This window comes from Hemiscyllium ocellatum, chromosome 5 (assembly GCF_020745735.1).
Source record: "Hemiscyllium ocellatum isolate sHemOce1 chromosome 5, sHemOce1.pat.X.cur, whole genome shotgun sequence".
NCBI lineage: Eukaryota > Metazoa > Chordata > Chondrichthyes > Orectolobiformes > Hemiscylliidae > Hemiscyllium > Hemiscyllium ocellatum.
In genome coordinates, this window is record NC_083405.1 from 50,724,485 (window position 1) to 50,740,552 (window position 16,068).

Consider the following 16,068-nt stretch of genomic DNA (forward strand, 5'->3'; position numbering starts at 1 on the left):
CTGTTGTGTCCTTATCAGGCTGTTCTTGTCCGGGATGAAGCCAGCCCGACAGTCCCTGGTGAAGTGCATTCGGCATAACCCATAACTAGTTTTGCTCTTTCTCATTCTGCCATATGCAAGATATCTCTGGCCTTGTTTTTTACATTGCTTTCCATGAAAGTCATTACTGGTACTATTTGATTCTCAATGGCCTTCATTATTGCAGGCGATACAGCTCTACATCTTGGATTTTACAACCTGTGGAGTGACTTCATTGCCATGTCCTTACATCTCAGGCACACAGACCTGTGAGTGTACCTGTGTGGCTAATCATGGAATACCTCCCCATACTCTTCCCATTCCTACCCTCACCAGCATCATCAGCTCTGTTGGTAATTTTCAACTGCCCTAGTCAAAGGTTACTGAATGATGAAACAAGCTTGGCAAGTTGTTGGTGGAGCTTGAAGAGCACATTCATGATTATTCTGCCTGTCTCCCTTAAGTGCAATGTTCTTAACTAAATGTGAGCACTCTGGTATTTTACGGTTTCTATTTCAGTTACCTCAGATAATTGTGTTCACTCAGTCCAGAAACACATTCAGACAGTTCTCAGGATCTCACCCAGCTGTAATGCATTTCTCCATGAATTCTTCTGAAAATCGGAAGATAGTGTTTCTAAACTTTTTGTTTAACCTTTTCACTCTCCTCCTCGAGAATACGTGTTTCCCCTCAATGTTGTTGGCCTTCTCTGTTCTGCTGGCAACCTTTCTGTCCTTCTTCAATCCCCACTGCGAATATCAACCCTTTCACTATTTCCCTCCATATTACTCCTCTTTCTCTGATCTCACTCCCACCTAAGTCCCCACGCCCAGCCATAATCTGACATCTGTCTTATTCAGTTCATCTGCTTTTTCTCCCTCCCTAGTACAGAAATGATTCTATTGTCTTGCCCACAGTGAACACGCAGCTCCTACAATTCTTTGTCCCCATTCCTTCTCCAGCATTCTCACTTTTCTATGTGTTTTTCCAGTTTGCTTATTTCATTTGCCTGGATCCTCTCAGTGCTCCCAGAAATCAGGCCCTTTTAAGTTTCCATTCCATACTGTTTGTTTCCACCTAGCCCACCCTTTTGTGAACCTTTCTATTGAGTCCTGTCTTGAGTAGAGTATCCTTTGCATCTTAGACCTTTTTGAACCCAGCATTCTTGTATTGGTTGGTTAAAGCAGTGCAGTTGCCATGCTTAGACATTCTGGATGCCTTCACCCCTTCCACTGCAAGTATTTAACTAAACAAGCAAGGCAGCCAATGACGGGGGTGTCACATGAGCTCATTGACTTGGTGAGGCTTCACCCCTTACTCTTTTATTTTAAAAAAGTACACTTTATTCATAAAAAAATCTATATACAAAGTCAAAAACACAGTTTGTTTCTGTACAGTAACAAAGCAAGAAACAAAAGTTGGATTTTGATTCTGACCAAATAAACCTAAGGCACCTCTTACTTGAACAAAACTATATTTTCATGCATTTGAGGCACTGGAAGGGTCTGACAACTGAACAGACCCCAATTTAACTGAGCTTACACTGTAAGCATATAACTACCACAAGCAAGACTGCATATGTGTTAGCCTGTCATGACCTGGAGGCTTCACCTTACACTATACAAAGAACTGACTTGATTATGAAGAAGCCAAGTTACTGAAGAGGTTTGTACACATCGGGGTTTGGAGGTAAAAAGTCTAACAGGCCACGTATTTGATGCATAGATATAATTGGGTTTGTAACCACAAGAGTTTCCTGTTTTTGGCTAATAAGATTTCATCTGTGAACGTGCCTTGGAGTTGTCCGTGAGTTGAGGTGTTAATGAGTATTCATGTCACGTACTGAATGCAATAGAGATGGGGAAAGCCATCCTGCCTTATGAGTTCTGAGAACTTAATATTAAAACTTTAACCCAATGTCAGGAAACTGAATATTTGCCTCCTGTCAAAATAAATTCCTCCACTACCCTTCTAAATGCTTCATTGAGACTTGAAGGTTCAATCCAAATAATGCAATTTACACTTGTTCTTTAGTAATCATTTGATTATTAGAAAGACTGCTGCTTTGTGTTTGAAATGAATCAAAATAAAATTGGACAATTCATTCTCTTATAGCACTAGTGCAAAAATTCATTTCATATAAAGGCAATTTCAGATTGTCATTTAAATTCATTTTGCATTCCAAAATCATTTTTTAAAGATCTTTTTGTTCTGGCTACTGAAGTCTCACTATATCTGAAAGTTTCCCTGTTATCCAACCAATTGTAGTTTTCATGTACAATAGTTAATGTAAAGAGTTCAAAATTCAGAAACCAAATTGAATCCCTCCAACACAATCAGGATCAGAAAAGATTTGTGTCTGATTTTGGAGAAGTACTTCAGTAAAACGGATTGTTTAATCACAAGAAGCAGTGACTCATCGTTTGTGCTCAATGATAACGTAATGAAGAGTATAGTGCAGGAGATAGACCCGTATTGAGCCACCTCATTAGCATTTGCAAAATGTCAATCCCACGCATTTCAATCAGCACGAGCTTTGGCACCACAATGCAATGAATAGTTTGGAAACGTTATTAAATAACTCAAGTGAATACATTGCCAATTCTTTTATAGACATATGCCATGTATTTCCACAGTTAGTTAATTATTTTGTGATGTGTAACTGAGTTGTTTGATTTTATTTTCTTTCAGTTGTGGACATCACATCCATTTCATGATCTGGTAAACAGAAACAGAGTCACAGAAATATACAGCACAGAAACAGACCCTTCGGTCCAACTCGCCCATGCTGACCAGATATCCTAACCTAATCCTGTCCCATTTGCCAGCATTTGGCCCATGTCCTTCTAAACCCTTCCTGTTCATATACTTATCCTGTTGCCTCTTAAATGCTACAATTGTACCAGCATCCACTATTTCCTCTGGCAGCTCATTCCATGCATGCACTGCCCTCTATGTGAAAAGGTTGCCCCTTTGGTCCCTTTTATATCTTTTCCCTCTAGTTCCAGACTCCTCCAGGAAAAGACTTTGCCTATTTACCCTATCCATGACCCTCATGATTTGATAAACCCTCTATAAGGTCATCCCTCTGCCTTCAACGCTGCAAGGAAAACAATCCCAGCATGTTCAGCCTCTCCCTATAACTCAAATCCTGCAACCCTGGCAACATCCTTGTGAATCTTTTCTGAAACCTTTCACGTTTCACAACAATAGGAGGGAGACCAGAATTGCATGCAGTATTCCAAAAGTGGCCTAACCATTGTCCTGTACATCCGCAACATGACCTCCCAATTCCTGTACTCAATAATCTGACCAATAAAGGGAAGTGTATCAAATGCCTTCTTTACTATCCTAACTACCTGCGAATCTACTATCAAGGAGTTATAAACCTGCACACCAAGCTCTCTTTTTTCAGCAACACTCCCTAGGACCTTACCATTAATTGTATGAGTCCTACACTGATTTGCTTTTTCAAAATGCAGCACCTCACATTTATCTAAATTAAACCCCATCTGCCACTTCTCAGCACATTGGCACATTTGATCAATATCCCATTTTAGAGTCATAGAGATTTACAGCATGGAAACAAACCCTTTGGTCCAACCCGTCCTTTCAGACCAGATATCCCAACCCAATCTATTCCCACCTGCCAGCACCTGGCCCATATCTCTTCAAACCCTTCCTATACATCTACCCATCCAAATGCCTTTTAAATGTTGCAATTGTACGAGCCTCCACCATTTCTTCTGGCAGCTCATTCCATACAAGTACCACTCTTTGTGTGAAAAAGTTGCCCCTTAGGTCTCTTTTTATATCTTTCCCCTCTCATCCTCAACCTATGCCCTCTAGTTCTGGACTCCCCAACCCCAGGGAAATGTCTTTGTCGATTTACCCTATCCATTACCCTCATAATTTTGTAAACCTCTATAGGGTCACCCCTCAGCCTCCGACACTCCAGGGAAATCAGCCCAAGCCTGTTCAGCCTCTCCCTATAGCTCAAACCCTCCAACCCTGGCAACATCCTTGTAAATCTTTTCTGAACCCTTTCAAGTTTCACAACATCTTTTTCATAGGAAGGAGACCAGAGTTGCACGCAATATTTCAACCGTGGCCTAACCAATGTCCTGTACAGCCACAACATGACCTCCCAACTCCTGTACTCAATACTCTGACCAATCAAAGAAAGCATACTAAACGCCTTCTTCACTATACTACCTACCTGCAATTCCACTTTCAAGGAGCTATGAACCTGCACTCCAAGGTCTCTTTGTTCAGCAACACTCCCTAGGACCTTACCATTAAGTGTATAAGCCCTGCTAAGATTTACTTCCCCAAAATGCAGCACCTCGCATTTATCTGAATTAAACTTCATCTGCCACTTCTCAGCCCATTGTCCACTGCACCTCCAATTTTAGCGGCATCTGCAAACTTATTAACTATACCTGTTCACATCCAAATCGTTTATATAAATGACGAAAAGTAATGGACCCAGCACCGATCCTTGTGGCACTCCCCTGGTTATAGGCCTCCAGTCTGAAAAGCAGCCCTCTCCACCACCCTCTGTCTTCTACCTTTGAGCCAGTTCTGTATCCAAATGGTTAGTTCTCTCTGTATTCCATGAGATATAACCTTGCTAATCAGTCTTACATGGGGAACCTTGTTGAATGCCTCCATGTCCAAATTGGTAGAAGGCAGTAAGTCCTCTAATGCCATCAGATATGGAAATCAAACTGAATGTCAGTTGAGGAGCATGCATTACACCCATAAGAAACCAATTGGTCAGTTCAACTGATGTTGTATTCGGGACCAATCTTATGCTGTATTTTGCTTCATGAAATTTTGAAGCCTTACATTGTTAAATCAAACAGTATCTTGGGATTGGTGGAGTGATGTGAGAAGAATTAACCGGCATTTTGCACATGTAATGGCCAAATAAAGGGAAAAAGAGTCATATAATTGACCAAACAAAATTCAAAATCTGAAGTCTTTGTCAGAAACATTGTAAAATTGTTCATTTTAGTATGTAGAATTAAAAAGTTGGCTGGACAGCCAGTTTGTTGGAGCGATGCCAATAGTGTAGGTTCAATTCCCGCACTTGCTGAAGTTACCATAAAGAACTCTCTTTCTCAACCTCCCCTCTTTCCTGAGGCATGGTGATAGTCAGGTTAAGTCACTTCCAGTCCTCTCTCTCTCTCTCTCTTGCTCTCTCTAAGGAGAGGGCAACTTGTTTGTTAGGTCTGTTAGGACTATGACTACTTTACTTTTAACTATATAAGACCAAGAGGTCTTGGCAACATATACATAGAGAGAGAATCTTTCCTCCTGTGGAACAATCTAGAACTGCAGGGTTACTGTTTAAAAATAAGGGGCCACCCATTTAAGGTAGAGATGAGGCCATTTTTCTTTCTCACTGATAGGCATGAGTCTTTGGAACTGTCTTCCTGAAAAAATGGTGCAAGCAGAGTCTCTGAATATTCTTAAGGCAGAGGTCGATAGATTCTTGGTTACCAAGGGGATGAAAGGTTATCAGGAGTAAGTGTGAGTGTGGATTTGAGGTTATGCTCAGATCATCATGATCTTGATAAACAGTACAGCAGCTTCAAGGGATTGAACAGTCGACTCCTACTTCTTGTGCATGTGTGTCCATATTGTAAGAAAGCATCATGATTTTCTTACAATGTAACTTTTCAATTTATTGCAACATGAACAGCAGGTTTTGAGATAGATAAATCTCAAAGTCATAGATATTAAATTCTTATTCACACCCCATGCTGCAGTGCAGCTTGATTGACTGATTTTAATTGTAGCCCTTTCATCACTTTTATTGTCATCATCTCCCTGATAGAAATAGAGTTAATTATAATGTTGTTACCTCTTTGACCAGAGTAGAATTAGCTGAATCCTTAACTTAATGCACAAATATCACAGAAGTGTACTATGCACTCAGGGCATGTGGACCCATTTATTACCCATCTCTGGTTGGCCTTCAGATGGTGAAGTTGAGGTACCTTCTTGAACCACTTCAGACCCTTTTGTCGTGGATGCCCCCACAATGCCACTAGGAAAGAAGTTCCAGGACTTTGGTCTAGCGATACTGAAGGAATAATGATATATGTCCAGGTCTGAATCTGAGTGGTTTGGATCTTGCAGATGTTGGTGTTCATAGTAATTTGCCACCTTTATCCTTAGGAGGAGAAAGTGAGTACTGCAGATGCTGGAGATCAGATGAAGGGCTTATGCCCAAAACGTCAGTTCTCTTGCTCCTTGGCTGCTGCCTGATCTGCTGTGCTTTTCCAGCACCGCATTCCCAACTACCCTTATCCTTTGAGTTGGACGTGGTCAAGGATTTGGAATGTGCTGCTTTCAGAGCCTTGGTGCAGTGCAATTCTGCAATTCTGCAATTTCTGCAGTGCACCTTGTAGGTTGTGCATACTGCTGTTACTAACCATCAGTAATGAAGGGGGTGGTTGTTTGTGGTTGTGGTACCAATGAAGTTGGCAGCTTTGTTCAGGAGTGGGTCAAGCTTCTTGAGTGTTGTTAGAGTTGCAACCATTCAGGCAAGCGGGCAGTGTTCCATCACACTCCAAACTTGTTCCTTGTAGATGGTTGAAGGGCTGTAGAAAGTCAGGAGGTGAGTTAGTTCCTGTAAGATTCCTTGCCTCTGATTTGCTCCGGTAGCCACTGTATCTATATGGTTAGCCCAGTTCAGTTTCTGGATTAACAAAGTTTTAAGACTCCAAGTTTACAGAAAAAAAACAAGAACTGAATTTCACAAGGGAGCATATTATACAGCACCCCTCCCACACTTGCTGCCACCAATCCCTGGCACCATTCAAACAAACCACAGTCAATTAACTTAAAAGATGTTCCATCTGCAGACAAAACATGCTGCCATTGAGCAAAATGACTGAGAATGGGACTTCCACCCTTAACAAGCTATCAGTCAATCTGCCTGGCCAACAGCTCAAGCAGCCTCAACACCACCAGAACAGAGTAGCAGTGTTGCTGAGATAGCAAAGAGCCCACACAAAACTTTGGTGGATTATAGTCAGGTAAGCCCCTTGCTCTCTTGTTATGGGGGAGAGGTTGTGAAGTGACTGAGCAGTTTTGGAGGAGTTTGTTGGTGGCTGAGGTTATGGGTGATACAGGCCAGAATGCAAAATGCAACCTGTGGGATGCTCAATAGTTGCACAGAACAGCTGCAAAAAGGTTTCCCCATCATTATTTCCTGTCTTCTTAGGAAATTGTCTACCTACACCAACTGTACTGTGATGTGCACTATGTAATTTTAATGTCAATACTTTGTTAACATGCTCACTTGGCCATTACTGTTTATTTTAAAATGGCAGCTAGACCACTGATGACTGCACTAGCTGTGCTTTGGGGGATAACTTCAGGGCTGGGCAATAGTTTGTGGGGTTACCACCCTTCGTATTTATGTGACCCTCAACCCCATCCTCCCTGAAAACATACTCGTCAGGGGACCCGTATAATCCAGTCCCAATTCTCTTCTGTCAGGTTGGACTGGTTATTGACTAGAAAATGAAAAATACCGACAGGATTTTGTTTAAGGCCCTTTAGAATGCCACTATTATCAACATCCTATGGGTTAACCAATCTGAACATGTGCATCTATGAAACTATTGCAGAGTATCATCTTTAGTTCCAAAGTAAAATGAAATAAGGATGCTTTTCCTTTTGATTGTTGGTCCATACCATTTATAGATCTTGTGAATGCTACTAGTCTTCCAGTATCTTGAACACACAACAATTCTTTCTGTGAGCCAAGTGAAAACTGTCTTGGACAGGTTTATAGTTTGATTTGAGATCCTGACATTGTCACACATTCTATTAACTTGCAAAATTGGCTTTAATGGGACGATGGTTACCTTAAATTGACGTAAATGCATTTATTGTCTGTTCTGCCCACTGCAATGTGACAAGAACCTGCCAATAGCTGATCCAAACACCCTCACTTCCAAATAATAATCTCTCTTTCATTTGTTCTGATACACATTGGACTTTGATCACTATTTCAGAAAATGACCATGTGACCTGCATTGTCCTCCTAGTTTTTCTGACTAAAGAGACCCCACTAAAGTATATCTAAGTTATTTTAAATGGGGCAAGCAGAAGCAGTGATTTATTTTATTGCCAGCTGGACAGCCTTTATGCTGTTTGACATAGAGCCATCCTCTGTATTATGGTACCTGGTTGATGCCTACAGAACGAAGTAAGAAGTAGGAGCCACAGTAGGCAATCCAGCCCCTCTAGACTACTCAATACAATCCTGGCTGATCTCATCTTGGCTTCAATTCCACTCTCCTGTCCACATCCATAACTTTCAGCCTGTTCCTAATTAAAGAACTGTCTATCTCCTTACATTTACTCAATGCCTGGGCATCCAGCACACTCTGGGGTTTTGAATTCTACAGATTCACAATCATTTGAAAGAAGTATCTCTGTTTTAAATCTGCCATCTCTCATTCTAGATTGCTCCACAATGGAGACATCTGCTCCACATCTACTTTGTCAATCCCCTTTAGCATTTTATGCACCTCAATTAGATCTCCTCATGTATTTCTAAACTGTCACGAATATATGCCTAAACTGCTTGATTCCTGCTCATTATCCAAGCCTTTCATCTCTGAAATCATTCTAGTGAACATTCTCTGAGCTGTCTCCAATACAGATCCCCAGTTGTATTGAATTGAGTGCACAATACAAAATGGCTCCTGACCCTTCCACTGCCAGATTGAGCAGCTATTCATTGCCCGTTTAAAAGTTAAAGTTGGTGCCAATGTCTACAAATATGCATTCTCATACAAGAGGCATTTGGGATTGGGAAAGCCAGCAGATTTTCCCTAGGAATTTCGAAGGGACCTTTACTGTCCTGTATATTATCAATACCATATATAGCAATAAATTTATTCACACTGTGACTAAGAACTGGATGAAAAGCATTTATATATACTTTTTAAAATTCTTTCATGGGATGAGGGCAACACCAGCTAGGCCAGCATTTATTGCCATCCCTAATTGCCCCGAGGTCAACCACATTGCTGTGAGTCTGGAGTCACAGCAGACTCACTGTCCCAGGATATTAGTGAACCAGATGGATTTTTCTGACAATCAACAACAGATTCATGGTCATCATTAGGCTCTTAAATTCAAGATTTTTAAAATGGAATTTAAATTCTACCACCTACCCCCATGGTGAGATTCAAACCCTGGTGCCCAGGCCATTACCTAGGTCCCTGGATTTGTAGTCCAGTGATAATACCACTGGGTTGTTTATTTTGTGTATTGAAATATCTTCTAATGTGTACTTTAGTGTAATGGAAAATGCAGCAATGTGAATTGATATATTTTTGCATCTTTAACATTTAATGAAAGCATCTAACCACTAAACAAATATTTTTAAATTTTTTGTCTTATAGGTAGCTGGGGGAGATGTATGGGAGAGGAGTGTGGCCCAGGAGGTGTCCAAACCAGGTCAGTATGGTGTGCCCATGTGGAGGGATGGACTACTTTACCCACGAACTGTAAACCATCGGAAAGACCAGAGAATCAGCAAAATTGTTTCAAAGTCTGTGACTGGCACAAGGACCTGTACAAGTGGCAAGTGGGTGAGTGGAGCAAATGCTTACCTGTTGCTTCCAGGAACCCTTCTTCAAGAGTAATGTCAGAGTGCCTGAAAGGTGATGAAGGAATTCAGACCAGGGATGTAACTTGCATTGAGAAACGAAATGGAGCTGCAGCGGAGGATGTTATCTGTGACTATTTTGAGACTAAGCCCCACATTGAACAAGCTTGTCTCATCCCTTGTCCACAAAACTGTGTGGTAACGGGGTTTACTTCCTGGTCAGAATGCACGAAGTCTTGTGGAGTGGGATTAAAGCACCGCATTCGTCAAATATTAGTGCCCCCACTCTACGGTGGGGAACCTTGCCCCAACCTGACTGAGTTTCGGACCTGCACGTTCAATTCCTGCGATGCAGAAGAAAGTATTTATAGTTTGAGAGTCGGGCCCTGGAGTGCATGCTCTCTCCCACACACTCGACAAACCCGGCAAGTAGGAAAAAGAGTGAGGGACCCTGAAGCCCGTGAGCTTATGAAGAAAAAGAGGAACCGAAACCGGCAAATCCGTCAGGACACCAAATATTTTGATGTCTTAATCGGTTACCAAACGAGACAGGTTACATGCATGCACAGAAATGGAAAGACTGCTGCGCTGAGGTAAGTGGTCTAGTTCATGACATATATCTTGACCCTGCTTTACTTAAGTAACCCAAATGAGTAGCTGAGACAAGGATTAGAAAACCTCAAAGGAAATGTGGTAAATCAGGAAATGGTGAGCAGGTAATACCAAACTCAAGTTCTATTAACTCGTAAGGATTAAATAACAAAATGTGTTAGATATTCATTTTTGCCATTAGAGATACAACTATTGCATTGAATAAGATGAAAGCCTTTTCTGTCTATAGTGACTGTAAATGTCAAGTGTGATAAAAGACTGGAATGGTTTGAATGGACATTCATAAAACTGCCCCAATAAAGGGAAGGAACTCACATATTCAGTTGCACAGTTCAAGAAGTATTCCAGTCATAGTTGTTTTTCCAAGATTTTGTTTAAAAATGATATGCAACAATAGAACAAAATTTTATTTTGCAGCTAAATCAGCTCATTCTGCTATAGCTGACCTGATGTTCAATGTCAAATACGAATATCCTTTACCTTGTTTAATCAAAATCACAAAAAATAGTAGTTCACATTGTAAATGAAGTGCTCCCAGTCCATTGTGCAAAATTAATTGAAGTTACTGGTTAAAATTAGCAGCTATTGAATTATACATTTTTTTCTCAGTGTGCAGTCAAACTCAGATTAATATATTGCTCCATCCAATCACTGAATTTGGATACACCAAACCATTCTTGTCATGGAGAATTTTCAATTCAGGCAAAACAGCTCAGAATATTGTTTATTCTCTGTTTCACACTCATTGCTTGGTATAAGGGATCGTTAGCCACAGTGAGATGCAGTGTCATTGGATTCCGCTCTATGGATGACTTGTGGATGGGGAAATAAGCAAGTTAACCCATAAGATAGGACACCATACTATACTCAGTGTGGCAGAGAAGGTGTCAGATGGGCTGCCCACCCTTGGCCCAATTGTACCTCAATTGATGCCTGCCTAAAGTACTCATCCTTTTGTCTCTTGAACGGTGAAGGCCATGTAGTAATAAGGTCACTGGGCCAGTCATCCAGAAGCACAGGCTAATGATTTGGTGATGTGGTTTTGAAGCCCACAACAGTAGCAAGTGTAATTTAAATTTAAGTAATAAGTTCAGATGTCGAAAGCTGTTGTCAATAATAAAAGGCAATGAAACTATTATCAAATATTATTAAACATGCATCTGATTCACTAATGTTGTTTCGGGAAGGAAATTTGCCATCTCGACCTGGTCTCACCTTCATGTGACTCTTGACTTACAGCAATATGGCTGGCTCTTAATTGGCTAAAATGGTTGAGCAAGCCAATAGGTTCAACAGCAATTAGGATTCAGCAATAAATGTTGACTTTGCCAGCAATGCTCACGTCTTATGAAAGAACAGAGGAAAAATATTAAATAACAATGAAAGTGCCCTGTGCCTGGGTGATTTGACCCAAAGGACTTCTGCTCAATGAAAGGTGAATGGAAGGGTACCTATTTCTTGGTTCAAATCACAAGCTCCCTCCAAACAGTATTCCCTCCGCATATCCATTCTGCCCTGTCCAATATCCTCAAGAGTCTGCATCCACTTGCCTGATCTCATCAGGGCCTGGCATCCTGTTGAGAACCTGGACAAACCTGGTTTCAAGGGCACAGATGGATGCTCTTCCCTCTGGGCTTCCTTCAGTACCAGCTGTGACCACAGCTTCTGCTCTCCTGTTAGTGCAGCAGAGCGTCTGGCATCCAACTGGCAAAAGCTCCAGGAAATGGCACTTTCTCCCAGAGAGATGTGAAACTTTCAGCTCATTAAATGGCCCATCAGCCTTAGAATTAAAGGTGGGCAAGCCCATCAGCTCACGATGAGAGGAACAGTGCAGCATATATTCTTAGTCATAAGGCGCTTTGGGTTTGATAAATTGACAAGTTTTCTCAACAACTCTCTAGAAAGATTTATAAAGGGCAAATTACATAAATATTAGAATTTATCTGTGTGTTTGTTCCTAACGAAATAATTTGCTTTGTTTTCAAGTGTGTTGTACAAAATATAATTAAAATGTATTCTAATTATCAAGGCAATTTCTAGAATTGCAGTCATTTGTTGAAATGTATTGGGTTTCTGTATTTAAGTATTTCTCTTTGCTATGAAATTGTTGTTTGCACTATACAGAGGAAGTCACAGCAGTGATATGGCAATTTATAGAATATGGCAATTTCGCTGAAGCACACATCAGTGTCTCGACTTAAGTGGCTGAATTAATTGAGATGTTGAATATTTTTAAATTTAGATCAAAGCAGATTAAATAATTTTTACTTCTACCACACGTTTCTTCTTTTTTTATTGCTTATGAGGAGCAGAGCTGCAAATGTGTTGCTGGTCAAAGCACAGCAGGTTAGGCAGCATCTCAGGAATAGAGAATTCGACGTTTCGAGCATAGCAGACACAATGGATTGCATTGGTTGGAGGGGCGTACTGGGCTAGAAACAGAGACATTGTTAATATCTGTGCAGAGAGGATAAACTAGGGCAGGGATGGGAGTGGGTTTAAGTGGGATGTGAGGTGTCAAAAATGCTGTCAATATTTAGAGAGGATCAGAAGAACAGCTTTATGGGGTAATTCAATCATAAAAGTGATAGAGCAAAACACTGCCTTGAAAATGGAACTGCTATTTTTATATTTTATAGAAAGGTAGGCCTGTGAAGATAGAAGTATAATTTAATGTTGTAGTAAAGTTTTATGTTTGTCTTCCGTAGATTTTAATTTGTATTTATTTTGTTATTTATAGTGCTATGCAACAGTGTGACAGAGGAAGTAATGTAACGACTGGCTGTTGTTTTAATAGCTCAAAAATAAAGTTTTTGAATCAATCCAGAACAAAACCTCACTTGCTATTTGTGCTACTAACAAGTTAACAATAAAATGTGTACTATAGGCAACACTTTGAATAGGTTAACATATTGCAAAACAGATGTGGTTGCAAAATTAACAGCAACTCACCTTTATGTAGTGCATTTATCATACTTTAGTAAATTGTCTCACAATGTTGAGAGTGATATCAATGAAAAGAAATTCAACACTGAATTATGTAGAAGATATCATAATCTTATGGTTTAATGAAATATGACTGAAATCTTAATTAAAATAATACATTTTTAGCAGGATTTTAAGGGATGAAAGATTGATAGAGTAGCAGAGTCATTTAGGGAAGGAAATTTGGAGCTTGGTGACTCGTGTTATGGACCAGAACAAAGTCCCTCAATATATATTAAGAAGATAGTTCAGACCCTAATATTTTCTTATTTTAAAGATATACATAATGCATGACATTCCAGATGCAATTTGACTGGTCAGACTCTTGACTTTAAGCAAAACACACTTTATTTTTACATTACAGTTAAAATGCAGGCAAACTAAAAATAACAAAGAAGAATTGGCTTAACTGTAACTATCAAAATGCTTAACAAAATAATATATATATTATCTACTGCTAATTAACTGTTCCAATATAGTAGAATCCAACAAACATACCTTTGGCAAAAGCAAATTCAGTAAAACAGATTGTCTCACATGCAATTCTAGCAGCAAGAGAATCCCAGCTTTTAGCTGTAACAGAGAGAGGAATAATAGCTTCCACATCCAGCTTCAAGACCCCAACAACTGCAGAAAGATAAAACTAAAACCTGGTTCTGTGGGAACTTGACTCCACCCAGTCAGGCTGCTTCTATTGTTCCAACTTTTCAAAAAAAGGCCTCACAGGCTATTTAGTGTATTGGCTTTGAGCAGACTGCTCTCCACCTTTGTCCCGACCTTTATTCATTGAAAAATCCAGGACAAAATGCACCTCTTAAAGTAAAGGTATTGCTGCACTAGGCCACATATAGCATGATCATCAACAGTGGCCCATGTAAAATTTGGAATGTGCAAGATGCCAAGATTGAAAGAGTATACAGATCTCAGAAGAGTGTAGGGCTGGGGAAGTGTATACAGATGTGAAAGAGTGAGGCCACAGAGGAATCTGAAAACAAAAATGAGAACTTTGACACAGTAGTCTTGACTGATTGGTGAATAACGTTTGGAGCAATAACATAAAACAAAGTGGCAGCCACTGAAGATCTGAAACAAAACCAGAAATTGCTGGAGAAACTCAGCAGGTTTGACAGCATTGGTGGAGAGAAAGACATCATTGATTTGATTTGATTTATTGCTGTCACATGCGCTGAAGTACAATGAAAAATTTGGGTTTGTGTGTAGTACAGACAGATCATAACATATGAGGACATACGATAATTGTGTGTTTAGACAGAGCGAGACATTTAAGGTTACGGCTGCACAGGAGGTGCACAAATGGTAGATCAACAATAATTTAAAATTAAAGAGGTCCATTCATCAGTCTAATAACAAAGGGAAGAAGCTGTTGCTCCATGTGTTTAAGCTTCTGTATGTTCTCCTGATGGAAAAGTTTGGAAGACAGTATTACCAGAGTGGGAGGGGTCTTTGATGATGTTGACAGCCTTTCCATGACAATGAGAAAATTAGGTGGCGTGATGGTCTGTGCGGTGTGCAGAACTTTATATAGTTTCTTACCATCCTGGACAGAGCAATTGCCATACCAAGCCATGATGTACCCATATAGAATACTTTTACGGTGTACCTGTAAAACTTGGTGAGAGTCATAATGGACATACTGAATTTCCTAAGCCTCCTGAGGATGAAAGGAGAGATGTTATTGCACCTTCTTGACCATCATATTTACATGGGAGATCCAGGATAGGGTTTTGGTTACCATCAGTGTTGGGAACTTGACGATCTTGACCTTCTCCATCTGTGCTCCATCGATGTTAATGGGGGCGTGTCCTCCTTGCTTCCTGAATCGACGACCAGTTCTTCAGATTTGCCAACATTGATAGAGAGCTTGTTATCTGCACCACAACACCAAGCATTTTATCTCCTTTCTATATGTTGACGTGTCATCATTTGATAACCAGCCTACACTGATGGTATTGTCAGTGAATTTGTAGATGGTAATCATTCAGAATTTTGTTCCACATTCATGAGTGTACAGGGTGTACAGCAGGCGACTGAGAATGCATCCTTGCGGAGCTCCAGTGTTGAGGATTATCATGGAGGAGGTACAGATGCCTATCTTCACTGATTGCTGTCTATGGATCAGGAAGCTCAGGATCCATTTGCAGAGGGCGGAGTCAAGATTTACATTTCAGAGTTTTGAGATTAGCTTGGTTGAGATTATAGTGCTGAAGGTGGAACTGTAGCTGATGAGTATGAGCCTGACATGTGACCCAGATGTTCTAGACATGAGTACCGGGCTAGGGAAATGGCATCTGCTGTGACCCTGTTTCAACATCAGATAATTTAAGGAAAGTTCAGAATTGAGTGTGTTATGAAGTGAAAGGAAGCAGACATGAAGCTGTGAAAATGAGTAATGTGAAATCTGAAGGTCAGAGTAATGCTCATTATCCTTCTTAAAAGTCAGTTAGCTTATCACGGAAGTAAAAATACAAAATGTCAAGAACATTCAACACATTAATCAGGATTTAAGAGATAAACAACTGTTTTTGAGAGAGCAGCAGAGGTTAGGTGATTGAATATATTCAAGGGTGACTTAGGCATATATTTGATTGATGTGGAATCAAGGGCTTTGGGGAACAGGCAAGATGAGCACAATCATATCAGCTATGAATAGTAGAGCAGGCTGGAGGGAATGAATAGCCAAATCCTGCTCTTGATTCTTATGCTTGGTTATGAATGTGAAATTTGTTTATTGGCTGGCACAAAGGCTTCTGCAATGACCAGTGAGTAAAGTTAACTAAAAACTTATG

General features: G+C 40.3%; 1 protein-coding gene across 1 annotated transcript in view; it reads left to right on the forward strand.

Moving 5' to 3' along the window:
- LOC132815685 (thrombospondin type-1 domain-containing protein 7A-like) overlaps nt 1-16,068 on the forward strand; it is a 398,166-nt gene that overhangs the window by 158,908 nt on the left and 223,190 nt on the right. The window contains exon 2 of the mRNA XM_060824741.1: nt 9,459-10,257. Within this exon, the coding sequence (XP_060680724.1) occupies nt 9,459-10,257 (799 nt within the window). The remainder of the gene's footprint in view (nt 1-9,458; nt 10,258-16,068) is intronic.